The sequence below is a fragment of the Acomys russatus genome, chromosome 13 (genome assembly GCF_903995435.1).
Source record: "Acomys russatus chromosome 13, mAcoRus1.1, whole genome shotgun sequence".
NCBI lineage: Eukaryota > Metazoa > Chordata > Mammalia > Rodentia > Muridae > Acomys > Acomys russatus.
The window spans coordinates 2,048,027-2,074,129 of NC_067149.1; the positions used below are offsets into that span (position 1 = coordinate 2,048,027).

At 48.6% G+C, this 26,103-nt stretch overlaps 2 protein-coding genes across 3 annotated transcripts in view; both read right to left on the reverse strand.

Annotated features, from left to right (window-relative positions):
- Window positions 1–18,621, reverse strand: part of Tcf7l1 (transcription factor 7 like 1) — a 170,109-nt gene extending 151,488 nt beyond the window's left edge. Inside the window, exons 1-3 of the mRNA XM_051154746.1 lie at window positions 18,353–18,621; window positions 18,201–18,264; window positions 17,847–17,974 (exon numbers count right to left, since the gene is read on the reverse strand). Of these exons, the coding sequence (XP_051010703.1) occupies window positions 17,847–17,974; window positions 18,201–18,264; window positions 18,353–18,595 (435 nt within the window). The 5' untranslated portion in view covers window positions 18,596–18,621. The remainder of the gene's footprint in view (window positions 1–17,846; window positions 17,975–18,200; window positions 18,265–18,352) is intronic.
- Tmsb10 (thymosin beta 10) overlaps window positions 1–26,103 on the reverse strand; it is a 453,760-nt gene that overhangs the window by 262,448 nt on the left and 165,209 nt on the right. The window lies entirely within an intron of this gene.

The window sequence follows — 26,103 nt, forward strand, 5'->3', positions numbered from 1 at the left end:
AGAGAAGTCCACAGACGCGAACCAGGGGACTAGGTTCAAAGTTCCATCTGCAGCTCAGGCCTCTGCTGTGTTTGTTTTTAGAAGGCTGGGCAGCCTCAGCTCTGAGAGGAATTGGGAGCCGGGGGTGGGGGGTGGGGGGTGGGGACCTACCATAATAATCAAAGTGAGGTGGTCAGCCACCAGTGATTGGCTTATCAAAACTACACAGCGGAAGACAACAGACACACTAGGATTGCTCCCGTTAACCTGAAAACGTCCAAGTGGGCAGGTCTTTGTATTTATTTTATCACATCCTGTGCATAGAGAGAAATATAAATAGACAGTGCCAGGTACTCACATACGTGTAGACTGACGCCTGACTTCATATTTGAGGCAGTGTCTCAGGGTCAGGCTGATCAAAATCAGAATTTAATAGCCAGGATTCTCTGGGTTATGAATTCAAGAAAGCTGGCCATCCAAAATTAAGTATAAGGGGCTAAAGAGAGACTGAGTGGTGGAACACTTGGCTGGCATTCGTGAGGACCCATGTTTGATCCCAAACAAGAAAAAGGAAAGACAGAAAGAAAGAAAGAAAGAAAGAAAGAAAGAAAGAAAGAAAGAAAGAAAAAAAGAAAGGAATCAAAGTAACAAATAGGCTGCGATGTAGTTTGTATGACTGCCACACAGCCCTGGGTTTGAGCCCCAATACCACATAAACTGGACAATAAGGTGCAGGCCTATAGTCCAGGCATTCAGGAGGTGACAGCAGGAGGAGCAGATGCTTAAGGTACATAGCAAGCTAGAGGCCAGCCTGGGCTACATGAAACCTAATCTGACAACATACAATGGGGGCCACAGAGATGATGGCTCAGTGACTAAAGCACTTGCCTACAAGCATGCAGGCCAGAGTTTGGAGCTCCAGGACCCACGTAAATATCAGGGAAATGTGGTAGCCCATCTGTAATCCATCCTTTAAAAGTACAGACAAGGTGAGTTTGAGGCTAGCGTGGTCTACAGAGTGAGTTCCAGGACAGCCAGGGCTACATAGAGAAATCCGGTCTCAAGCAAAACAAAAACAAAACAAAACAAAAACAAAAACAACAACAAAAGTAGAGACAAGAGAGCCCCCATATGGCAAGCTTTGGGTTTGAGAGACCTTGCCTTAAAGGGAACCGTGAAAGATACATAGAGGATGGTTCCTGATATCAACTGACATTCAGGCTCCCATGTGCACACTCACTCACACATACATGTGCCCAGGAATGTGCAAACATATACACACTCATGTTCACTACACACACACATAAAAATGAAAAAAGGGAATTACACACACACACACACACACACACAAAATAAAAAAAATTTTAACTAAAATAAGTATGTTGGGATTCCAGTGTAGAAATAGAATTTCACGGGCCACACATGGTGCTGCATTGTTTTAATCCCACCATTCCAGAGGCACGCACAGGTGGTTCTATGTGAATCCGAGGCCAGCCTGGTCTGCATAGTGAGCTCCAGGACCGACAGAGCTGCATAGTGAGAGCCTGTCTGCCTCAAACGAGAGCCAGTGAGATCCTGACAACCAGGACTGCCACAGTTGACAGAGCTCACGCCGACAAAGCCTTTGCTGTGTGCTGGGCACCCTCAACCTGTGCAGCTACAGCGTGGGTCCTACGGCCTCGCCCTCAGCTGAGCTGTAACTTCAACCTCAGTGACACCTGATCAATGACGAGACGTTCCCATAAGTTGACAAATATTTGCAGTCAGTGTGGTGTCAGGAGGGAGGAGGTGACGCACGGAATTGGGTCTCATTACCTGTCTGTGCCCGCTCAAAACAAGATGGGCGTTCTATGAGAAACCAGTGAAAACCCTCCAGTGAGCTTTCCCCCTTATGTTTGTTTGTTTTTGTTTTAAATTACATACATACATACATATGTGGCTTTGTAGGTATGTGCGTGTGTGAACGCAGGTGCCTATGGAATCCAGAAGAGGGCACAGGAGCTCTTGGAGGTGAAACTACAGGCACTGAAAGTGGGTGCTAGCAGCCAAACTTAGGTCCTCTGCGTAGCAGCTTGCTTCACTTGAGCCATCTCTGCAACCACATCTAGTAACAGCTGAAATGCCACCAGATGGCAGAAATACATGTTTTTTTTTTTTAATTGAAGGAATAAGATATAAGTATGAAAGAGGCTTTATCTACAAAACAATTTCCATGTATGATTAGAAATATTTAGTAAATACAGAAAAGGACTCAGCATTGAGAGCATACTGAAGCCCCCCATGGTGCTGCACACTTTTAATCCAAGCATTCCCAGGAGGCAGAGGCAGATGCAGAGTGATTGCTGAGTTTGAGGCCAGCTTGATCCAGGCCAGCAAGTTCCAGGCTAGCCAGGGCTGCATAATGAGACCCTCTCTCAAAAAGAGTATACTGGAAAGGAAATGATGTTTTGTTTTGTTTTGTTTTTCGAGACAGGGTTTCTCTGTGTAGCCTTGGCTGTCCTGGACTCACTTTGTAGACCAGGCTGGCCTCAAACTCACAGCAATCCACCTGCCTCTGCCTCCTGAGTGCTGGGATTAAAGGCATGCGCCACCATGCCTGGATTTGAAAATTATTTCTTTTAGAGCAAGGACAGATGCCCTTAATAGATATTTTTAATGGGTCTTTAAAGTACAATGGGCATATTTTTATTCACTCCTTATCTCCGTGATATTGTTTGGTGTCCTTGTGTACTTTACATGTGTACTTTAGCATTTACACGGCGCTTTCTAAATACCCGTTCCCATTAAAAGAAGCTTCGACTTGTCCAAAGGACTCAGCCACCAATTAGAAGCAGCACCAGCTGGGTAAAGAGACAGTCTGAGCATCAGTAAGGGTAGCATTTACAGACAGAATGAAGGACAGTGAGTCAGCTTAAATCCCTAAGTTCGCTGGAAATTATCTAACTTCATAGGACAAGAGAAACTAACTAGAGACGATAAGGTCAAGAGTCAAGCAGATCCACGGCGAGGGTCTGTGAAGGGCTGGCCAGTAGATCCTCTAACTCTGTGGTCCAATAGGGTCTCCACCACAACCAGCAGACTGGGTTCCTTACTGTGCAAAGATGCTCTAACTGTGCATAGCTGTGTTCTAATAAAACTTTACTTATAAAAGCACCAAGTAAAACAAACAAACAAACAAACCAAAAAACAAACAAACAAACAAAAAAGTACCAGGTTGGGTTTCATCTATAGACGTTAATTTACTGCCCTTTCAGCTAAAAGAACCAAACAGTTGATGGCAGGCACTTTCTTTTTTCTTTTCTTTTTCTTTTTTTTGGGGGGGGGGTTCGAGAAAAGGTTTCTCTGTGATAGCTTTGGCTGTCCTAGACTCACTTTGTAGACCAGGCTGGCCTCGAACTCACAGCGATCCACCTGCCTCTGCCTCTCAAGTGCTGGGATTAAAGGCGTGCGCCACCACGCCCGGCATGGCACTTTCATTTTTGAAAATACAGTGAATGAATGAGGAACGGAAGGAGCAATACAGATGCAGACATTTGCCCTGGCTGGAGTCAGGGAGGGAGGTGTGCTACCACCAGAGAGAGGTAGTGGTCCTGGAGCCCTTGAGCATCTCCTTGGGAAGCAGTCTTGAAATAGATCTTGAAGCCGGGTGGTGGTGGCGTACGCCTTTAATCCCAGCACTCAGGAGGCAGAGGCAGGTGGACCGCTGTGAGTTCGAGGCCAGCCTGGTCTACAAAGCCAGTCTAGGACAGTCAAGGCTACACAGAGAAACCCTGTCTCGAAAAACAAAAACAAAAACAAACAAACAAGAAAAGAAATAAAAAGAAACAGAGCTTGAAAAGTAGATGCTGGTGGCTTGAAAAGTAGATGCTGGTGGTGAGGAAGAACCTGTTCACCTTGCTAGGTGAGGTGCCGCATGCATGGTGCTGCATGCATGGTGCTGCATCACTGCATTCCAGCACACAGAGGCAGGAGGATCCCTGTGAGTCAGGTGGCCACCCTGGTCTACAGAACCTGTTCCAGCCAGAGGTACCTATTGAGGCACTGACTCAAAGCAAACAAACCAAAGGCTTCACCTGAATAAGCCACGTGAGAAAAAGAAAATGCAGCAGGAGAGAGTGCTGGCTGGGTGAAGGTCGACAGCAGAGTGTCTGGGTAGCAGCGAGCAGAAGCAGGAGGATCGCTGTGAGTTTGAGGAGAGCCTGGCCTGCAGAGTGCGTTCCAGGACAGCCAGGGCTACACAGAGAAATCCTGTGTCGAAGAAGAAAAAGAAAAATTCCTGGCTAGTGAGATGACTCAACATAGTAAGGACACTTGCTGCCTGCTGAGCCCAATGACCTGAGTCCAATCCCTGGGACCCAGGTGGCAGAAGAAAGAAACAGACTCCTACAGGTTGACCTCTGACCTTCATGCTCAAGCTTTGGTACACACATAAAATAAATAAATGGGGCTGGAGAGATGGCTCAGAGGTTAAGAGCACTGGTTGCTCTTCCAGGGGTCCTGAGTTCGATTCCCAGCAACCACATGTTAGAGAGAGCCGGGCGTCGTGGCGCACGCCTTTAATCCTAGCACTCGGGAGGCAAAGGTAGGCGGATCGCTGTGAGTTTGAAGCCAGCCTGGTCTACAAAGTGAGTCCAGGATGGCCAAGGCTACACAGAGAAACCCTGTCTTGAAAAACAAAAAAACAAAAAAACAAAAACAAAAACAAAAATTAGAGAGTCTAAATTTACAGCCTGCCTGTAATTCCAGTGCTTGGGAGGCCGAAGCAGGATTGTGAGTTCTAAACCAGATGGGGCCCAGTAGCAAGAGCCCACCACATGAATGAATGAATGAACAAATGAATGGATGGATGAATGAATGAATGAGGTGAATCTAGAGCTGGGTGCTGGAGCACAAACTCATAATACTAGTCAGTACCCAAGAGTGGGACTCAAGAGGATTTTGTTCTAGGCCCAAATGGGCTACAAAAGCAAGATCTTGCCTCCCGGCCCCATGCCATAATAACAAAATAAATAAATAAATAACAGACTGTGACAAACCCAACAGACTCACTGATGACAGAAGTGGGTCATCAAGATTAAAAAACAAAAAAACACAGATTCTAGTCAGTAAGTTATTTACAGTCTATGTTGAATGCAGACTAGAACACATCACTTTTGCTATCTCACCTCCCAAACCACTGTTAGGTCATTCCGTGATAAGCCCACTCTAACCCAAACATAATAAAGACTACAGAGAGGCTTGGCTTGGGTTTTTCGCTTTTTGTTTTTGACAGTGCTGGGGCTCGAACTCAGGCCTCTGTGCGCATGCCAGGCAAACCTTCACTACTGGCCTGCCTTTTATTTCCCCACACAGACCACCAAGCTCCTTGCGCCTTCATTTTACTTAGAACTCACAAATACACCAGTGACCTGAGAAATCATTGTTCCTGCTACAGTGTCGTGTTTTAGAAAGTAGACCGTTTGCTTGGCAGCCATCACAGGAGTCGTCACAGGGGGTGGCTAAAACCAGGGAGAAGTTTGGTGCAGAACCCAACACTCAAGTCTCTTAAGTGTCCCATAAGATACTCATTCATTAGGAGGCGGGGACAACACTAAAGACAAAGAAATACAGTAAATTTCTTCTGGAAACTTGGCAAACATACTTTGGAGTAACGATGAACTGAGACGGGACTTAACCTTCCTGCCCAGTCTCCCTCAGGTGGACACACACACACCATGTCCAGCTGCCCAGCCTCCCTCAGGTGGATACACACACACCATGTCCAGCTGCCCAGCCTCCCTCAGGTGGACACACACACACCACGTGCAGCTGCCCAGCCTCCCTCTGGTGGACACACACACACCATGTCCAGCTGCCCAGCCTCCCTCAGGTGGACACACACACCATGTCCAGCTCCCTGCCAGACGTGACTCTCACCCAGTGGCAGACTGAATCACTCACCAGAAAGAAAACAATATACCAAAGAGCATGAGGGAGACAAGCAGACCAAAGACTTGCTCTATGGTGGCCTAGAAAAAAAAAAAACCATAATAATCCACCATGGCTTGACATTGAACAATTCTTCTTAGACCAAGAAAGTGCCCTAGTTAACAGTAGCTATTACAATATTTTGTTTGTTTGTTTATTTGTTTGTTTTTTCCAGACAGGGTTTCCCCTTGTGGCCTTGGCTGTCCTGGAACTCACCACCACCACCTGGCTACAATGTTTTGGTTTTCGATGGAGCTGGGATTGAGCACAGGGCCTTGAGCATGCTGGCCAAGCACCCTCCCACTGAGCTACAGCCTCTTCTGTGCTCTTTATTTTTATTTATTCATTTTATGCGCACTGGTGTTTTGTTTTGCCTGCATATATGTCTATGTGAGGGTGTTGGGTCCCCTGGAACTGGAGTCCCAGGCAGGTTGTGAGCTGCCATGTGGGTGCTGGGAATTGAATTCAGGACCTCTGGAAGAACAACTACGTGCCCTTAGCCGCTGAGCCATCTCTCCAGCCCCGCCCCCATCCCCTTTTTAAGTGCACGTTTTGTTTTTAAGTGAGTGTTGGCGGAGGGGTGATTGTGGGACAGCTTTCCACCTCATTGAAGGGGGAGCAGTTGGGGGCGGGGGGGGCTCTCCTCTGTGACCAGGCATACTCCAGGCTAACTGGACCTCAAGTTTCAGATGCACACTACCGCCTCTGGCTAATTACTTGGGTTTTGTTGATCCGGCTCAGGTCTTCTAGATAGCAGGCAAGCACAAGGCTGGTCTGCGGATGTGCTGGGTGGGATAGGCTAGAGTCTATCTCGGCCTCTGCCCTGACGCAGGATCTTGTGTGTTATCTGGGAACCCCTCTGTGCGGATGAGCCTCTCCCACTGCAAAGCTGTGACAGGATGGTCTTTCCCTGACAAGCATATCATAACACAAACACTGAGGCTGGAAAACATTAATAGAAGCGCAAAGTGTTTTCATTTTGCAGCCGGGAACACTCCTGCCAGAGCTCCCCACTCCTGTTACCCCACTTAGAAAACAGCTCAAGCAGATAAATAATCAGAAATCGTGACCACGTTGAATTTACGTAACACAAGAGTGCTCACTGATACAAGGAAGTAGGGCTGGTCCAACATAGGAGGTAGGCAACAGGCTAGGCCAACCTGTAGGTGGATTAAATGGAGTACAGAGCACAGAATAAAGAAAAGATTAAGGCAGCAATTAACACCATCTCTGGGGCTGCTGAAGACTTTAACCACCCCAGGCACTAAAAATGCCTGAGTGAGCAAGGAGCAATTGGGCCAATCTTCCTTTATTCCTAGCTCTTGGGAGGCAGAAGCAGGCGGATCTCTGTGAGTTCAGGCCAGCCTGGTCTATAGAGAGAGTTTCTGACGAGCTATATAGACCCTATTTAAACCCTGTCTCAGTCAAACAAACAACCAACGGCGCCTGAGGGAAAAGGATAGAAAAACCATTGCGGGCAAAGGATGCAGAGAAGTTGCGTGTTACTTTGCTTGCATATGCCATTTCTTTAACTTTTGCTCCAAATGGCATCTTCACTTTTTTTTTTTTTTTTTTTTTTTGGTCAACTTTTCCTTGGGGAAACTGCAGCCTCCAAGTCCCTCCCCAACCCCCAAGGCTCTAATACCTTCGGGGCTCCAGGGCTTCATCTCCCAGCTCCCTGGAGGACATATAGGGAGATTATCCTATAGATACATGGGCGTTCACTGTGGGAAGAGTTCCAGCAGCTCCCAGGAGCACTGAAGGCGCCTACAGGACTATTTATTTCTGGTTGTTTTTAACACTGATGTTGAAATGTTTGTGTTGCCAAATGTAACAAATAAATCAGTTAGCACACATAGGCGCTGTGTTTTAAATACACAAGTATTTTGTGGTGGACTGTCTTTGGGGTATGGCTCCCTGTGGCAGAGGGTCACATTCCAGCAAGCACACCTGATCCCCATCCTGTGTCTGTCACCCGCTCACTTCTAACTGCTTGCTTTAGGCAGGTCAATGATCACCTGCGCTTACTCACCAAGGATAACAAATCTGGACTTGTAAATTGATCTGATTTGCACACTGCTCATCCCCACTTCTCTGCACATCCCCACTTCTCCTGTCTGTCTGTCTCTCTCTCTCTCTCTCCCTCCCTTTCTCCCCCCTCTCTTTCTCTCCCTCTTTTCCTCTCTCTCTCCCTCCCTCCCCCTACCCCTGTCTGTCTCCCTCCAAGACAAGGTCTCTCTATGTAGCCCTGGGTGTCCTTGAACTCACAGAGATCTGCCTGCCTCTGCTTCCTGGCTTTCTGCACATTTCCTATAGTCATTTCTTCAGGTCTTGGCTCCATTAACCTTAACAGATCCAAGATACTTAATTCTGGGCATAGTGGCACACACCTTTAATCCCAGCATTCCAGCAACAGAGGCAGCAGATCCCTGAGTTCAAGGCCAGCCTGGTCTACAGTGAGTACCCGGACAGTCAGGACTATTACACAGAGACATTCTGGGAACAACAAACAAACAAACAAACAAACAGTTTTGATGCCTTGCAGCAGTCATGTCTTCAGCCTCCTAAGAAAACCTCAACTTCTACAACAGTTACTCAGAGAGCCTTCATAGTCAGTCCTCCCTCATATGGCTGGCGACTTTTATACTTTTGGTTGTAAGCCTAGCCTTTAATGGCTGAGCCATCTCTCCAGCCTGGTGTGGTGGCTTTTAAGAGACCTCCCGCTGGGTGGTTTGGACAGTACAGGAAAAAAATGCTGAACTCAGGGAGCTAGAGAGACTCTCAGTGGTCAATACTTCTTCCTGCTCGCCCAGGGGACCCAAGTTCCATATCCACCATGCATAGCCAACATATCACAACTGCCTGTAACTCTGGACCTAGAAATCTAGCATGCTCCTCCTGGCCTTCTCAGCCACCTGCACATACATGGCAATAATACATCCACATAGACACACACACATGAAACAAATTGAACATATTAATCTTTTAAAAAAATATGGAACTTCGTGATTTCTAATTCCAAGCCATCACACACACACACACACACACACACACACACACAGAGAGAGAGAGAGAGAGAGACCCATATCTCTTCTGCAATTGCTAAAATAGTCACCATGCAAATATCTAGTATTTATTTCTTTAATAATTAACGGTGCTGTAATAGTCTGTCATAGATACAGGAGACTAGTGGTTTATTTGGGCAGTGCAGAAGGAAAGCAAGTGACTTAACCAAGCACTTTATAAAAGGCACCGTAAGGAAGCACTCTTTCCATGCTTGGTAAGCTGACCATGCTGCAATCCGAACTGCAAGGAGAGCAGGCCCTCCCGTGCTAGGCCAAGCCAAAGACACACCTGCGTGCACTTCCGACCCTCACTGATTCCAACAAGGAGAAAGTAGTCTCCAGGTTCCAAATGTCAGGAGATAATGGCTTTTCCACAGGTGGTGAAGTCCCTGGGCAGCAGGTTAAAGGTTACTGACCCTTGGCGCAAAGTCCTGGCTGGACAGCTTCCAGCCTCACACTTACTCGCTGTTGACTCGACAGGGGATGAATGCAGTGCAGTGCCTGGTTTTAAGGCTGAGGCAGGTCTACCCCCCTCCATGCGAGCTGATAGTCAGATCAGGATTTTTGCATTGAGAAGCAAGCCAGCGCCTTTCTCTGGAGAGGGTCGGTGCCACCAGGCTTATGTTTCACGGGGAGAAAGAAAAAAGCTTCGGACTTTGGACCCAACCATGTCAAAGCCTGGGGCTCGAATGGCCAGGAGGGTGGCCTGGTGTGACACACTTGACCTCCATAAGTCTGTTTGCACAGCCGCAGGATGGAACTAACAAGGGCCCACTTCCTAGGGGTCAGAAAACTATGAAAAACATTGAGATTTTAGTAGCCGTTGCCAAGTGCTTTCCAAATAGAGTGAGATTGTTTACACCCTTTCAAGAACAGCCCTTTGTGACACATTTGCTAGCAATGAAGTGGTTTGTGGCATTTGTTTGTTGTTTGTTTGTTTTGAAGGCAGGATTTGGAGAGACTGGAGAGATCTGGCTGTTCTTGCCCAGGACCAGGGTTCAATTCCCAGCATCCACATTCACAACCATCTGTAACTCCAGTCCCAGGAGACCTGACACTTTCTTCTGGCCTCTATGGGCACTGCACATACACATGCACTCATACACATAAAGTAAAAAATAAAGAGTCTGAAGCTAGGCACCATGGCATTTGCCTTTAATCCCAATACTCAGCAGGCAGAGGCAGGCTGGTCTTTATAATCTTAAAACTATCAGGTAAAGCAACAAAAGATATCTTTACGTTGGTTGATGCATCATAGGAAGAAAATCAGTGTCTGGGAAGATGGTTCCTAGGCAGACACCAGCGTCCCTTTCCCTCCCTTCATGTTTCTCTCACAGCCATAGGCAAGGTTTTAGAAAGTGAACACGCTGCAATTATCCCTAAGCCTGATCCAGTTTAAGTGTGGGCCCAGTGTTCATGAGGCCTTGGGTTCATCCCAGCACGGCACAGACCAGGCCTGGAAGCTAGTACACATCTGTAATCCCAACATCCGGGAGGTAGACGCGAGAGGGCCAGAAGGCCAGCTGTGGGGGCCTGCCAGGTGACACAGAAAGCAAAGGTGCTTGCCCCGAAGGCAGACAATCTGAGTTCAAGCCCCGGAACCCATGTAAAGGTGGAAGAAGAGGCTGGGCATGGTGATGCACCCCTTTAATCCCGACAGATAGATCTCTGTGAGTTTGAAGCCAGCCTGGTCTACAAAGAGAGTCCAGGACAGCCAAGGCTACACAGAGAAACCCTGTCTCAAAAAACCAAAACAACAACAACAACAACAACAACAACAACAACAAAAACAAAAACAAAAAAAAAAAGGAAGAAGAGAACCAACTACACAAAGTTGTCTTCCGTCTGTCTTTCATTTAGACACTGGGGCATTTTCAACTCCTCACACCTCATGCACTCATGCACACACAATAATCCCCCCGCCCCCCCCCCCGAAAGGGTTTCTCTGTATCCTTGGCTGTCCTGGATTAATTTTGTAGACCAGGTTGGCCTCAAACTCATAGTGATCTGCCTACCTTTGCCTTGGCCCTGCACATCCCCCACCCCACCCCAGAGTGCAGAGTAATTTAAAATTTTTTCAGAGTAAATAGCAGAGGTTTTCATTTTACTTTAGGAAAAAAAAAAATCCACAGACTGATTTGCAGCACTGTGTGGAATAATAATAATAATGATAAATATTTTTATTTAGTTAATTTTATTATTTATTTTATTTCAATTTATTTATTTTATTTTATTTCATTTTCCCTGTGTCTATGTGAGGGTGTCAGTTGGAGTTACAGACAGTTGTGAGCTGCCATGTGGGTGCTGGGAGTTGAACCTGGGTACACTGGAAGAGCAGTCAGTGCTCTTAACCGCTGAGCCATCTCTCCAGCTCCTAAATAAAATATTTTTTAAAGAAAAAAAAGCTAAGTGAGTTCCAGGACCCTCGCTTCCCTGCGGCGAACACTCCTTTGGTTTTACGGAGTATAAAAAGGGGCAATGAGCTGGGCAGTAGTGGCGCATACCTTTAATCCCAGCACTCGGGAGGCAGAGGCAGGCAGATCACTGTGAGTTCGAGGCCAGCCTGGTCTACAAAGTGAGTCCAGGACACCAAGGCCTCACAGAGAAACCCTGTCTCAGGGGAAAAATGGGGGGTGGGGGGAGGAGGAAGCAATGGCTCTAAGGTTAAGAGCACTTGCTACTCTTGCAGAGGACACGTTTTTATTCCCAGCACCTGGGCTGGGCTGCTCCGGACCTTCCCGACCTTCCGCAGCTCCAGCTATGGGAGGGGCTGATGCTATCGACCACTGTGAGCACCTGCATTCATCTGCATACACATGTATTTAAAAATAAGAAATATCTTTTTGGAAAAATCCATCCAGCCATGCAGTACAAGACTCAACTTGATGTCTATCCAGTTGCACCAGATGCCACCTCTGCAGCTTTCTACATCCGTCTTGAGTTTGAGCTGGTCTGTAAAACTGCCTGGATGCCCACAAAGAGCATCTCCCATCGATGAAGGAGGAAGCTCGCCTCCCTGCCAACGTCCTCATCTCCTCTCCTCCTCCACTCATCTTACGTCCTGTCAGACCGCCCCACGAACGAGCCATGTCCCCGGCACTCTCAAACACGCTTTGTCCAGTCGGCTGCAGACTGTGGCTCTGCCCCTCCTTCTTCTTCCATAGCCAAGTTTCTTCAGTGGGTTGACTCAAGCCTGGATTTCCATCATCTTTCAGGTAACCCTAGTTAGAAAGTGAGTTGTGGGACCGGAGAGATGGCTCAGCACCTCAGAGCACTGGCTGCTCTTCCAGAGGACTTGAGTTGGATGCCCAGCACATACATGATGGCTTAGAAACAACTGTAACTCTAGCCAAGAGATCCAACGCCCTCTTCTGAACTCCCAGGGCACCAGACATGCACGTGGTATACCTACATACAAGCAAGCAAAACATCCTACCTCCTTGTCTTTAGTCTCCTTTGTTTCTGTCTCAAGACCAGAGCGAAGATCAGAAGTAAACGCATCGAGGCTACTTAAATTTGTCCTGTTTTGTTTTTTCAAGACAGGGTTTCTCTGTGCAGCCTGGGCTGTCCTAGGCTCACTTTGTAGACCAGGCTGGCCTCAAACTCGCAGCGATCTGCCTGCCCCTGCCTCCCTAGTGCTTCGACTAAAGTCATGCACTACCACGCCCCGCTACTTACATTTTTTATAATTACCAAGAATTACTTTCAACTAAAACAAGCAGGTCATGGTAGCACATGCCTGAAAACCCAGCAGCACTCGGAAGGCCGAGGCAGAACAAGAGGCTTGAGTTTGAGGACAGCCTGGGTTACGTAGCTGGTGCTAGACCAACCAGAGCTATGTATCAAGACCCCACCCCCAACAGCAACAACAAAGAGTGAGTTCCAAGGACTAATTTAAAGTAAGCTCCTCCACTGGCCTTCCTTGAAACATCCTAAGTCAAAGAAATTTTTCCAAACTTCTTATTCTAAAAAGCGCCTTTCCAGATTTAATTGCTTCTTAGCACAGACCCCCTTGTATCCTTGTAAAGTGCCAACGTTACTGCTTCCTAACTCAAGTTTCGGATCTTTTAGGCAAGAGATCTGGCCTAAAGCATCTTATCTCCCAGTCCCTTTGCACTGTCCAGGATAAGCACTCAACACACGTCAGGTGACGACGTCACGGAGTTTACAGACTAATTCTCAGCATGCAAACCTTGAGTATCCCCAGTGTGGCAAGCGAAAGTCATCCCCCAGTGGGACTGTGAGTACAACTTTCTCACTGCAAAGGTTTCCAGTGGGCTGATTTTTTTTTTTTTCCACAATTGTGTTGGTTAACTTTTCAAGTTGGTAGGCTGTGGAGACGGCTCAGTGGTTAGGAGCACTGGCTGCTCTTAGAGGACCTGGGTTCTGTTCCCAGCACCCACGTGGTGGCTCATAGCCATCTGTAACTCCAGTTCTAGGAGATTCCAGAGCTCTGCACATACACACATGTGGGAAAAACAAACAAACACAAACAGACATAAACAAAACATTGCAATCCTGTTATTTATTGTTAGGGCCGAAATACTGTTAATAGTCATACACGTGTGAGCACAGGTGCATGTGGCTGGATGTCATACACGTGTGAGCACAGGTACATGTGGCTGGATGTTGTCTGTGTGTGCGTGTGCATTGGATGCACCAGACCACCTTCTCCTTGAGGAGGCCCAGCAATGAGCTCAGTGAGGAATGAGGTTAAGCCAGAGGTTTCTAAAATTATAACAAAACAACTCAGATACTCCCTGCCAGATCCACCTACCCAGAGAAAAGACTGACAGGATTCAAGTCCCGCCTCAGAGCTTGAGACCAAATGTCACCCCCAAGCAATCCAAATGCCAAAACTTCAGTAACACAGGCAGGGCACTCCCAAAAGCTCACTCTGAGAAAAGCCCTCATTAAAGTCAAGAGTTATATTTAGCAAAAATGGAACAGAAGTTATATTTAGATGAAATGACTTAAAAGAATTTTACCAAAAACAGCATGTTTAGACTGATCTGCAAAAAAAAATAAATAAATAAAAATAAAAATAAAATAAAATAAATAGGGTTTTAGGATGGTTGGATGGCTCAGCAGATAAAAGCGCCTGCCACCAAGCCTAGTGACCCGAGTTTGATTCCCCAGGCCCCACATGGTAGGAGAGAACTGACTCCCACTTTGTCCTGACAAGGTACATGTGCCTCCACCTGAAAAAAAAAATTAATAAATAAAATATAGTAAAGTATATGAATCATTTTCCAAAATAGAGAAAAGGTTTTGCTTGGTTGATATATACATTTCCCCCAAACAACCTCCTTCTGCAGTTACGGGTTTCTGCTTGACTGGAGGAGCCGGGGAGGCAGCACACTGAAGATGTCTGCAGCCCTCAGGAAGCATACTGTAACGTACTTACAGGTCGGCACACACTGAAAGCCTAGGACGGTTTCACACAGAAGCCATCCGGACAGCCTGACCTCAGGATGATGACTCCTAAATGTGTGCTGCTGCGCTGAGCACCTCTCCCTATACACACCTCCTTCCAGGGTGATCAGCACTCACACCGTGGTCACAAAGCACTCTGTCAGCATGAAACTATCTTGCAGAACCACAGCCAACACTGTCCATTTGGCTCTTCCTTGTGCTTTTGTTTTGGGCACAGGCCCCTCCTAGGTAGCCAAGGCTATCCTCAAACTTGCAGAGATTCTCCTGCTGATCCTTTTGTGTTCTGGGGTTAGCAGGATGTGCCCCTGTGCTTGGCTTAATTTACATTTCCTTAGCAAAATGGCAGTCAGCATCACCTATGTGCTCCTGTAAACCTGCAAAGTCTCCTCCAGAATGAAGGTATATTCACTATAGTCAGGCATGGTGGCATATGCCTGTGATGTCACCAAGAGGACCAGCCTGGTCCGTTTAGCAAGCCAGGACTACACTGTTGAGACCTTGTCTCATAATGTTTCCAAGTACTAGGAATAGTACAAAATGTGGCAGCTATTCCTTTCTCCGCAACCTCAGGTTCCCCAGGGCCTTGAAAGAGAAGTGCACTCTTGGTGACACATCTGTAAACTTAGCACTCAAGAGGCTAACATAGGAGGATCCAAGTTCGAGGCCAACCTGGACTATATACTGAGACCCTATTTCAAAACTTGTCCCTTACCCCGGGGTAAGGTGGCCTCTCCTCTACAGCATCTCAGAAAAAGGCTATTTCCCAGCCAAGCAAGACGGAGTGGAAAGCAGAGATGGCCCAGGAAGCCACACAGACCGACTGCAGGACTGGCAAGTTCCCGGTGTCCAGCCAGCAAAGACGCCAGTGGGCGAGTGCTTAGGCCTCCTGTCTGCAGTACCTAAGAGCCATAAATAACTCAAACACGATGCCGCCAGGCTCCACCTTGGCTTTTGGTTTGCTTATTTCCAGAAAATTAGAACAGAGGGAAATGGGATTCGCCCACTTTTATACTTATAGGCCTTAAAACAGCAAAGCTCACAGTCGCATAACTTAGAGGGGGAAACAAGATCCAGGGAGTCAAAGAGAGATTGAATAATGTATTCCAAGAATCTTCTTCCAACCCGCCAGCTCCCATATTAACCCTCAACTATTGACTCCACTGGGAAACAGCAGGGGCCCAACTTTGTCTGGGTGACCCCTTAACCCCATGAAAATCATATCAATTATGTTGATATGAGCATCATGAAGAAAATAATAATTTCAGCCATATAATCCAAACAAGGAGTTTAATGTGTCCTAACCTGCTTTGCCTCCTGGCCACGATGCACAGGCACAGAGTCAAACTGGAAAAGAAACTTTCCTACTGCATCAGTGACCTTTGCAACTGAGTAGCGAGGCACGTGAGGAAGACCAAAACACGGAGGGAGCTGACCTCACTCTCTTAAGCCAACTTATCAGCAGGATAAGATACAGGCATGAGATGGGAATCAGAGTCCCCAGGCCAGTGGGCTAAGGCAGAGGGGTGTGGACAGCCAGCAAGACGGCTCTGTCGGTACAGACGCTGACCAGCCAAGGCTGAGGACCCAAGTCCTGAGTTGAATCATGGGAACTCACACGGTAGGAGAGAATCCAACTGACTATCAAAGGCTGTCCTCTGACCTCCATACAGGTACCCTGGCATATGCCTCAGATGCACTCACGTGCGCAGACACATACATACATACATAAATACACACATACACACATACATGTAAAAGCGAGGTGCCTGGAGGAAATCTCCAGTTAAGAGGGCATTTAACTTCCTAGGACCTGATTCAGAGCTGGTGCAGGGGCATTAGTGGCTCCTAAAGATACAATAGAAACAAACCGGACGAAAGTGGCTTAACTCAAACACACAAAGATATGGGAACTCCTTGCACATGCAGGCAGGAGAAGGAAAGCTGGGGGTGTGTTGGGAGTGCCAACATTTGCACATATCTTCACCTTGAAAAAGCAAAAGCAAAGGCCTAGGTCAACATACACTTTTCAAAAGGACTTCTTGAGGTGCCCTGAAGTATTGCAGGCCCAAAGCTTGGGGAGGGGGGGGGTCTTCCTCTATCCCAAAGTAAAGACAAGAGGCGTGTGTGTGCGTGTGTGTTTCTATGCCTCTTGTCAGTCATCAGAACCTCCCCAATCCTTAACCAGTGAACACACACACACACACACACACACACACACACACACACACACACACACACACACACTGCACACGAATATGGAGGCCATCCCACTCCACCAACTAAGAGTCCTGAAATGACAGTACGAAGGGCACATTCGGCACCAGGTCTTCCCTGGCAGCCCTTGCTTATAGTCACATTTAAGATAAAGTTTTACTCCAGCTTAGTTAGCTCCGGGGATGCGCTCCTGAGGAGTTGACACTCCATATCCCGGCACCGAGTAGAAACCAGCTGACTCTAGGAAGCTCCGTAGGAGGCAGAGATGATGCACAAACCGCCACACAGCAGGAAGGTGTGCGCTCAAGATCTACTGGCATCCGCACAGGAAAACCTGGGTGTGGAGCAGTGGCTAGAAGGCCTTGCCAGCCCCGAACTGTACCCCTCGTTCCGCGGGGAGAGGGGCGGGAGCTTAGAGCTGGAGAGGGGTGAAGGAATCCGCCCTCATTTGCACATTGTCTGGGGCCGGGTCAATTTGCTTAATCACCGCTCTAAATGCCAGGCACACAGCACACAATGCGCTCCCATTAACAGGTTTAAAGTGTCGCAGAGCTCGCTTTAAATGAGAAAAGCCGGCAACAAAAGGGGGAAAAAGCCAAGTAAGAATGCCTTGGGTCTCCCTCCAAACCATCTCAGAGGAGTTTAAAACCCGGAGTTCTGCAGAAAAATTGAGGCCCTGGTGTGAGGATGGGGGCTGGGGACAAGGGTCGTGAATAATCCACACAAAATAAAGAGTTTGTACAGCTCACAGCAGCCCAGGGAACCCGGAGGTCAGCGGACAACATCTCAACCCAGTCTCCTCCAGGCCCTTGCCCAACTCACTCCTTTGCCAAGGGGAAAGCTGACCGATCTCCAGGAAGGAGAGCGAGACCCCCTCCCACCCCCCTTCCTACTTCCAAAAACAGGCACAAATCCAAGTTTTCCTTCAGAAGAAGCAAGGGATTTGGGAGTCTACAAGGACCCACCAGGCCACGATCTCCCAAAAGCTTGAAGTTAAAAGATCTTTCCCCGGCACTGGCCAGTGCAGTCTCATACTAGGCCGCCACAGGGGAGTTTAACTCCGCAAACAAGTTCTGCCCAGGATCGGCGCAGGAGGCCCCATCCCCCACACCACGGCAGAGCCCGGGGGCGCATCCCGCCCGGCCCGGCGCCCACCCGTCCCGGCACAGCGGGACTGACACTTACGGTGCGCGCTCCACCAGGAGACAGGGGTCCGTTGGAGAGGTACGGGCTGCTCAGGTCTGGAATCATCAGGAAGGGGTACCCAGGGTACGCAGGTCCCTTAAAGAAAGCTCCGTCCTGGGGCCTCCTCACTGTGGACAAAACCAAAGTAGAGTGAGGTCAGGGGTCCCCCAAACAGCGTAGCGATCTGGAACTCTGACGGGAATCTGGAACCCGAGCGCCCCTTGATGAGCCCCAGAGTAGCTGCGGCGGCGATGGGATTTTGGAAAGTAGGGGTTCCGCCACCCGGTCCATGGGGGACCCGTAAAGCCAATCGCTGCCGGCCGGAGAGTGGAGAGCGGCGGAGAACGCACGTACCTTCAGCGAAATAGTCGCGCGGCTTCTGGAAAGCGTCCCGGGCGGGCTGCGGGCGCCTCTCCGCCTGTGGAGGAGACACAAAGGCGAGGGCGGGTGAGCGGGAGCGGGACCCGGGTCCCCCAGAGGCTGGCTGACCCTAGGAATCCCTTTACCTCTGAGTCCGAGCTGCTGCTCTGATTCTCCGATTCGTTTACCAGGGACGACTTGACCTCATCCAGGTCCCTCTGCGCCGAAGCGCTGTCGCTGCTCGGCTCTTGCTCTTCGCCCCCCTCGTCCTGGAAGGGGATCAGCTCGTCGTTCGCTCCGAGGTCGTCCCCTCCGCTGGTTGCCCCGGCTCCGGAGCCACCGCCTCCCCCGCCGGCGCCGCCACCGCGGCCACCACCGAGCTGGGGCATGGTGGGGCCACGGGCCGGGGCCGCTGCGCTTGGAGCCCCGCGCCCTGCTTGGCCCGGCCGGGAGCCCCTCCCTCCCGCTCGCTGGCCGGGCTCCGATCGTTTGGCCGCTGCGGCGACAAAGTTTTGACAGGGCGTGGCTCTGTGGGAAGCGGGCCCAGCACCGCCCAGCCGGGACAAGAGACACTCGGCTCCCGATCGTCCCGCAGCACCGAGCCTAGGGCTCCCCCAGCTAGCCGCCGCCAACGCCGCCGCCTGCTCGGCCGGGGCGTCCCAGCGCCTGGCCCGCCGGGGAGGGGCGATGGGGAAGGAGGGAGGGACCGCCCGGCGGGGCAGGGGGGCCGGAGGGAGGAGCCCCGGCTGCAAGCTGACACCCGCGCCTCGCGGAACCGGGAGAACTGCAGCGCGCGCACGCACACTTGCATTCACACTCGCGTTCTGCTCGCTTGCACCTTCCGGGGACTGCACCTCCCCTCCTCGTGCAACCTCCCTACCCCTCAAACTTATCCAGATCCTCTCTGTTGAACCCCAGAGCTGCCCTGGGAGGTCCTTCTCACACTTTCCCGCAAACCCCAACAGTCTGGCCCGCACTCCTTCGCATCCCCTAACTTTCTTTGCAAACAACCCCCAGAACTCTGCGCGCGTTCCCACTCCTCTCCCACCGCACTGGCAGGCGGCACTGCCCCCTGCGGGAAAGTTAAGGACTCGCAGGTCCGCCGCACTCAACCACTCCGCCTGTGGTTTCGCAGAGTGCAGGATCCCACCAGCCCTTTTACCTATCCCGCTGCGGTGCGCAAAGCCAAAGAAGTTTGTGACACTTCGAAACAAGCTGAGCGGCCTTCTGTCCCTTTCCTATGGTATCCTAACGCATTCCTAGCCCCAAACTGTGTTTTTGATTATGTCCTCAGTAAGGCACTACTGCAACTGATGGTCACCCTGGAAAAGAGGTCTTGGATTCAGAAGGGATTTTTTGGTTGATTGGTTGGTTGGGTTGCTTTTTGTTTTGTTTTATTTTGTTTTTTGAGACAGGGTTTCTCTATGTAGCCTCGGCTGTCCTGTACTTGCTGTGGTAGACCAGAAAGTTCCGCCTGCCTCTGCCTCCTGAGTGCTGGGATTAAAAAGGTGTGCGCCTTTCGAGGCCAGCCTGGTCTACAAAGTGAGTCCAGGACAGCTAAGGCTACACAGAGAAACCCTGTCTCGAAAACTGATGATGATGATGATGATGATGATGATGATGATGATGATGATAATAATAATAATAATAATAATAATAATAATAATAATAATAATAATAAAGGTGTGCGCCACCACACCCGGCCAGAACGGATTGCTAACAAGGATCATAATAACCAAATTACCTAACCAGCTTCACAGATAAAGAGCAGCCTTGAGAGAGCGTTTCCGGACTGGCATGATGGCTCAGCAGGTAAAGGTCCTTGCCATCAGGCCCCAAGTTCCCTGCCTGGTGCCCACATGGTGGAAATGGAGACCCAGCTCCCTTCCACTTCTCTTCTAGCTCCTGTGAGCTCATTCACTCACACGTAAGGACCGTTTTTCTTAAAAGATGAAGATGTAGCGCCGCGGTAGAGCGTGTAGTTAGCATTCGTGAGGTCCTGCGTTCAGTCTCCAAAGGATTAGAAAAACTCACACATCTTCAGTTAACTAGGAAAGGTGGAGGGAGGTAAAGCCACTTGGAATCATCTGCAGTGGTGAACTAATGGTGACAATATACATTTAAAAATTAGTCTAGAAGTTGGTATAAGACTATTTTTTAAATGTTTTGAACACAGCTTGAAGCTGGGTACAGTATGGAGAATGAACTGTGCTTGGCTACACCCAAACAGGGGGCCTGGGTCCTCTGTTTGCACTGTCCTCAGTTGGTGTATCAATCTGTGCAGGTGCGGTAGGTCCAGACCCGTCAGCCTTGACAGTCTCCTTGCGGAGCTCCTGACAACCCTCCCCCGCTTTCCATCCACCATGTCTTCCATACAACTTGCAGCTCTTCCTCCGGAGTCTGGCTGCAAGTCCCAATATCTGTCCCCATGCCCTGCTGAGTGGAGTCTGTCAGGAGACATCCATGTTGGTCTAATATCCACTTTTCAGTGAGTATATACCATGCGTGTCTTTCTGGGTCTGGGTTCCCTCACTCAGCATGATCTTTTCTAGTTCTATCCATTTGTCTGCAAATTTCAAGATTTCCTTGTTTCTGAAGGCTGAGCAGTATTCCATTGTGTAAATGCATCACCGTTTCTTTATCCATTGTTCAGCTGAGGGACATCTATGTTGTTTCTAGATTCTGGCTATTAAGAATAAGGCAGCTAGCCGGGCGTGGTGGCGCACGCCTTTAATCCCAGCAGAGGCAGAGGCAGGCGGATCGCTGTGAGTTCGAGGCCAGCCTGGTCTACAAAGTGAATCCAGGATGGCCAAGGCTACACAGAGAAACCCTGTCTCGAAAAACCAAAAAAAAAAAAAAAAAAAGCTGCTATGAACATAGTTGAGCAAATGTCCTTGTTGTATGATGGAGCATCTTTCGGGTATATGCCCAGGAGTGGAATAGCTGGGACTTGAGGTAGCACTGTTGCCAATTTTCTGAGAAAGCGCCGGGTTGATTTCCAAAGTGGTTGTACAAGTTTGCACTCCCACCAGCAATGGAAGAGTGTTCCCCTTTCTCCACATCCTCATCAGCATGTGCTGTCATCTGAGTTTTTGATCTTCATCATTCTGATGGCTGTAAGATGGAATCTCAGGGTCATTCTGATTTGCGTTTCCCTGATGACTAAGGACTTGGAGCATTTCTTTAAGTGATTCTTAGCCATTGCAATTTCTCTGTTGAGAACTCTCTGTTTAGCTCTGTACCCCATTTTTAAATTGAGTTATTTGGCTTGGTGGTGTTTAATTTCTTAAATTCTTTCTATATTTTGGAGATTAGCCCTTTGTTGGATGTAGGGTTGGTGAAGATCTCTTCCCAGTCCATAGGCTGTCACTTTGTTCTGCTGACAGTGTTCTTAGCCTTACAGAAGCTCTTCAGTTTCACAAGGCCCCATTTACGAATCACTGACCTTAAAGTCTGAGCTGTTGCTGTTCTGTTCAGGGAGTGCCTCTGACATGAACTCTGGTACCCAGGATTTGATCCCTCCCCCTTGGAGGAGAGGCCCTGTGGGGATACAGAGGCAAGAGATGCAGACTGAATGAGACCTGGTGGACTGTGATCAGATGGTGGAGGACCCCACCAGTCAGTGGTCTAGGGGAGGGGAATAGGCCAGAGGGGTGGGGAGGGTGGGAACAGGAAGGTACAATCTGGATGTAATGTGAATAAATTATAATTTTAAAAAATTTTTTTAGGGGATGGAGAGATGGCTCAGTGGTTAAGAGCACCGGCTACTCTTCCAGAGGTCATGAGTTCAATTCCCAGCAACCACATGGTGGCTCACAGCCATGTATAATGTGATCTGGTGCCTTCTTCTGTCATGCAGGGGTACGTGTAGGCAAAACACTGTAAACTTAATAAACAAATAAATCTTTTTTTTCTGAGTTAATCATTTTTTTCTTTTCTTTTTTAAAAAATATCATTAATTTATTCAGATTACAACTCAATTGCCATCCCATCACTTGTATCCTCCCATTCCTCCCTACAAATAAATCTTTAAAAAAAAAATTTTTTTTTAAAGCTGGGTATGGTGGCCTGTGCCCTTAATCCCAAAACCCGGGAGGGGAGGCAGGTAGATCTCTGTGAGTCTGAGGCCAGCCTGGTCTACAGAGTGAGTTCCGGGAGAGTCAGGGCTACACAGAGGAACCCTGTCTTAGAAAACAAAACAAAAAATTAGGTGACAGAGACATGACAGTTGCAGTGATGGCTGAGGGCTAGGCACTGAGCTAAGAAAAGGCCAGTGCCTGAGTCTGGTGGCTGCCGCTCACATGCAGCCTGCCCGTGTCACCTCCACAACCTGGTCAGAGGGTCTCCAGACGCTGAGTGAGATCATCTGCAACCCCCTCGTGTGGTATTACAGCATATTTTGTAGACGTTTTGTCCTGTGTCTTTAATTAAAAGATTTTTCCTGTGCTGTGTAAGCATATGAGAAGCTTGTTATATTAGTTCTCTGTGGTTACTGTAATAAGTCACCACAAACTTGGTGGTCTAAAGAGAAAAAGGCGCTGTTGTGAGAGAACAGCAATCTCTACTGTTGTAGAAGTACAACAGCCTTGCCGAACACAAATTTGAACGTTCGCAGCTGGGAAATAAGATGTTACCTCGATCGTCGAAAGCCTGCGAGGCATATGGGGTCCTGGGTTCAATCCCCAGCACTGCTGAGGGGGAAGGGAGGGGAGGGGAGGGGAGGGGAGGGGAGGGGAGGAGAGGGGAGGGGAGGGGAGGAGAGGGGAAGGGAGGGGAGGAGAGGGGAGGGGAGGGGGGAGGGGAGGAGAAGGGAGGGGAGGGAAGGGGAGGAGACGGGGAAGGGGAGGGGAGGGGAGGCAGAAGGGAGGGGAGGGGAGAGAGGGGAAGGGGCAGGGAGGCAGGCTCTAGCACAAGGGACTACAGACAAGCAAGAATGCAGTTGACTGAGCCAGGTGTGGTGGTGCAGGAGGCAGAGGCAGGTGGATTACTATGAGTTCAAGGCTAGCCTGGTCTACAAAGTGAGCCCAGGACAGAGAGACCCTGTCTAGAAAAAACAAACAAGGCTCTGAGGGTTCCAGTGAGCCTTTTGCTAGCTTCTGGGGATGTTGTCACTCTTACGACTTCGGACCACACCTCGCTAACGTCTATTATCTGTGGCCACACTGGAGCCCTGTAATGACATTTAGAGACCATTCTACTAACCCAGGATCATCTTTCTGCCAAACTACAATCCATCGCTGAATCAAATCTTGAAAGACTGCTTGACCTCGTTCATAGGCTCCAGGGCTGAGGCCACGGACCTATCTGTCATCTTTGGGAGTGAGCTGTTGTCAGCCTACCACACCCATCAACATGGAAGAAGTGCAAGCCGCAGCAGTGTAGAATGGCACTTTCTCACCTATCAGATTGGCACAGGTGGAAAGGAAGGGTAACACCCAGTGCTGGCCCCTGTGCAGGGAGGCACGAAGGGCTCCAGGCATGCCGTTGTGTAAGATCTCTGAAAGGAAGTTTGCAGAAGCCTGAAAAGTGCAAATGCTTTGAGTCATCCTTGTACTTCTAGGATTCCATAGGAAAGAAATATCCTGGAAGAGAGCGCTCGCCACAGCCAACAGCTGGAAACGATCTTGATGCTCTCTCACAAGAAGTTGTCATGCAAATCATGGTGCCTTCACTCAGCGGAACACTCTGACACTGTGGAACTATGTTTGTCAGTGTTCAAAGAGACTTATAACATAGGGAAAGTAATAAATCAAATACACACACACACACACGGGGGCTGGAGAGATAGCTCAGCAGTTAAGAGCACTGGTTGTTTTCCCAGAAGATCCAGGTTCAATTCCCAGCACCCATAGGGTTAGCTCACAAACATCTACAACTCCAATTTCATTTTTATACATGTGGGTAAAATGCTCATGCACATAAAATAGAAATAAATCTTTTTGGTAGAGGGGCGTGGTGGTGCATGCCTTTAATCCCAGCACTTGGGAGGCAGAGGCAGGTGGATTTCTATGAGTTTGAGACCAGCCTGGTCTAAAAAGCACGTCCAGGACTGCCAAGACTACACACAGAAACCCTGTCTTGGAAAACAAAACAACAACAACAATATATCATCATCATCATCATCATCATCATCATCATCATCATCATCATCGGGCTGGAGAGTTGGCTCAGAGATTAAGAGCCCTGACTGCTCTTCCAGAGGTTTGGAGTTCAATTCCCAGCAACCACATGGTGGCTCACAACCATCTATAATGAGATCTGATGCCCTCTTCTGGCCTGCAGGTGTACAAGCAGGCAGAGCACTGTATACATAATAATAAATAAATCTTTTAAAATAATAATAAAATAAATCTTTCTTAAAAATATGTGGCTGCTAGCACTGAAGACAAAGAGATGGGAGGGTCATAAGTTCAAAGCCAAAGGCTAGCTTGGGCTACCTACTAAGTTGAAGGCCAGCCTGGGCTATATAATGTGAAAATTTGTCCCAAAAAATAAATAGAAACTTAAGAAATGGCTCAACACTTGAAAGTTTTACAGAGACCCCAGGTGGTTCCTGGCACCAACAGTAGCACAACCTCCTGTAAGTGAGTGCCGGCACCTGCACTCATATGCCCTTGCCATATACTCTTGCCTCTACTCCCATGTGCTACCTTGCTTAGCTTTATGCACTGCTGGGGATCAAACAAAGAGCATCTGTAAATGTTGGACAAATGTCTATCACCTGAACTACATTCCTAGCCCTCAGCTTGAGCTTTACACTATGACTAACTAAGACATTTGTCCTAGTTAGGGTCTCTATTGCTGTGACTAGAGACTATGGCCAAAAGCAACTTGGGGAGGGAAGCGTTTCTTTCTTTTTCTTTTCTTTTCTTTTTTTTTTTTTAAGATTTATTTACTGATTATGTATACAGTGTTCTTGCCTGCATGTATACCTGCACACCAGAAGAGGGCACCAGATCTCATTATAAATGGGTGTGAGCTACTATATGGTTGCTGGGAATTGAACTCAGGACCTTTGGAAGAGCAGCCAGTGCTCTTAACCTCTGAGCCATCTCTCCAGCCTGGGGAAACGTTTATTTCATTCATAGTTCTGTATCACCACCACCACCGTCAAAAGCAGCAAGGCACAGGAAGTCAAGCAGGGCAGGCTCCTGCAGGCAGGAGATGATGCAGAGGCCACGGTAAGGTGGGGGACGCCTTACTGGCTTGCTTAGCCTCCCTTCTCATAGAACCCAGGACTACCGGCCCAGGGGTGGCACTGTCTACAAGAAACTGAGCCCTCTCACACCAACCACTAATTAATAAAATGCCCTACAGGCTTGCCTGAAGCCTAATTTCCCCACCCCCACCCTCACAGGGTTTCTCACAGCAGCCCTGGCTATTCAAGCGCTTGCTTTGTAGGCCAGGATGACCTTGAACTCACTGAGTGCAGCCTGTTTCTGTTTCCCAAGTGCTGGGATTAAAGAAGTGCATCACCATGCCTGGCTATTTGAAACCAGTCTTTTTTTTTTTAAATTATGTATACAGTGCTCTGCCTCCATGACAGAAGAGGGCATCAGATCACATTTTTATAGATGGTTGTGAGCCACCATATGGTTTCTGGGAATTGAACTCAGGACTTCTGGAAGAACAGACAGTGCTCTTAACCTCTGAGCCATCTCTCTAGCCCCTTGAAACCAGTCTTATGGAAGCATTTTGTCAACTACAGCGCCCTTCTTTCAGATGACTCTAGTCTGCCTCAAGTTAATATAAAACTTCACAAGCACAAAAAGAAAAGGGGAGCTGGAGAGATGGCTTAGCAGTTAAGAACACTCACTGCTCTTCTAGAGGACGCAGGTTCAACTCCCAGAAACCACATAGTGGCCCACAACTGTCTGTAACTCCAGTTCCAGGGGAC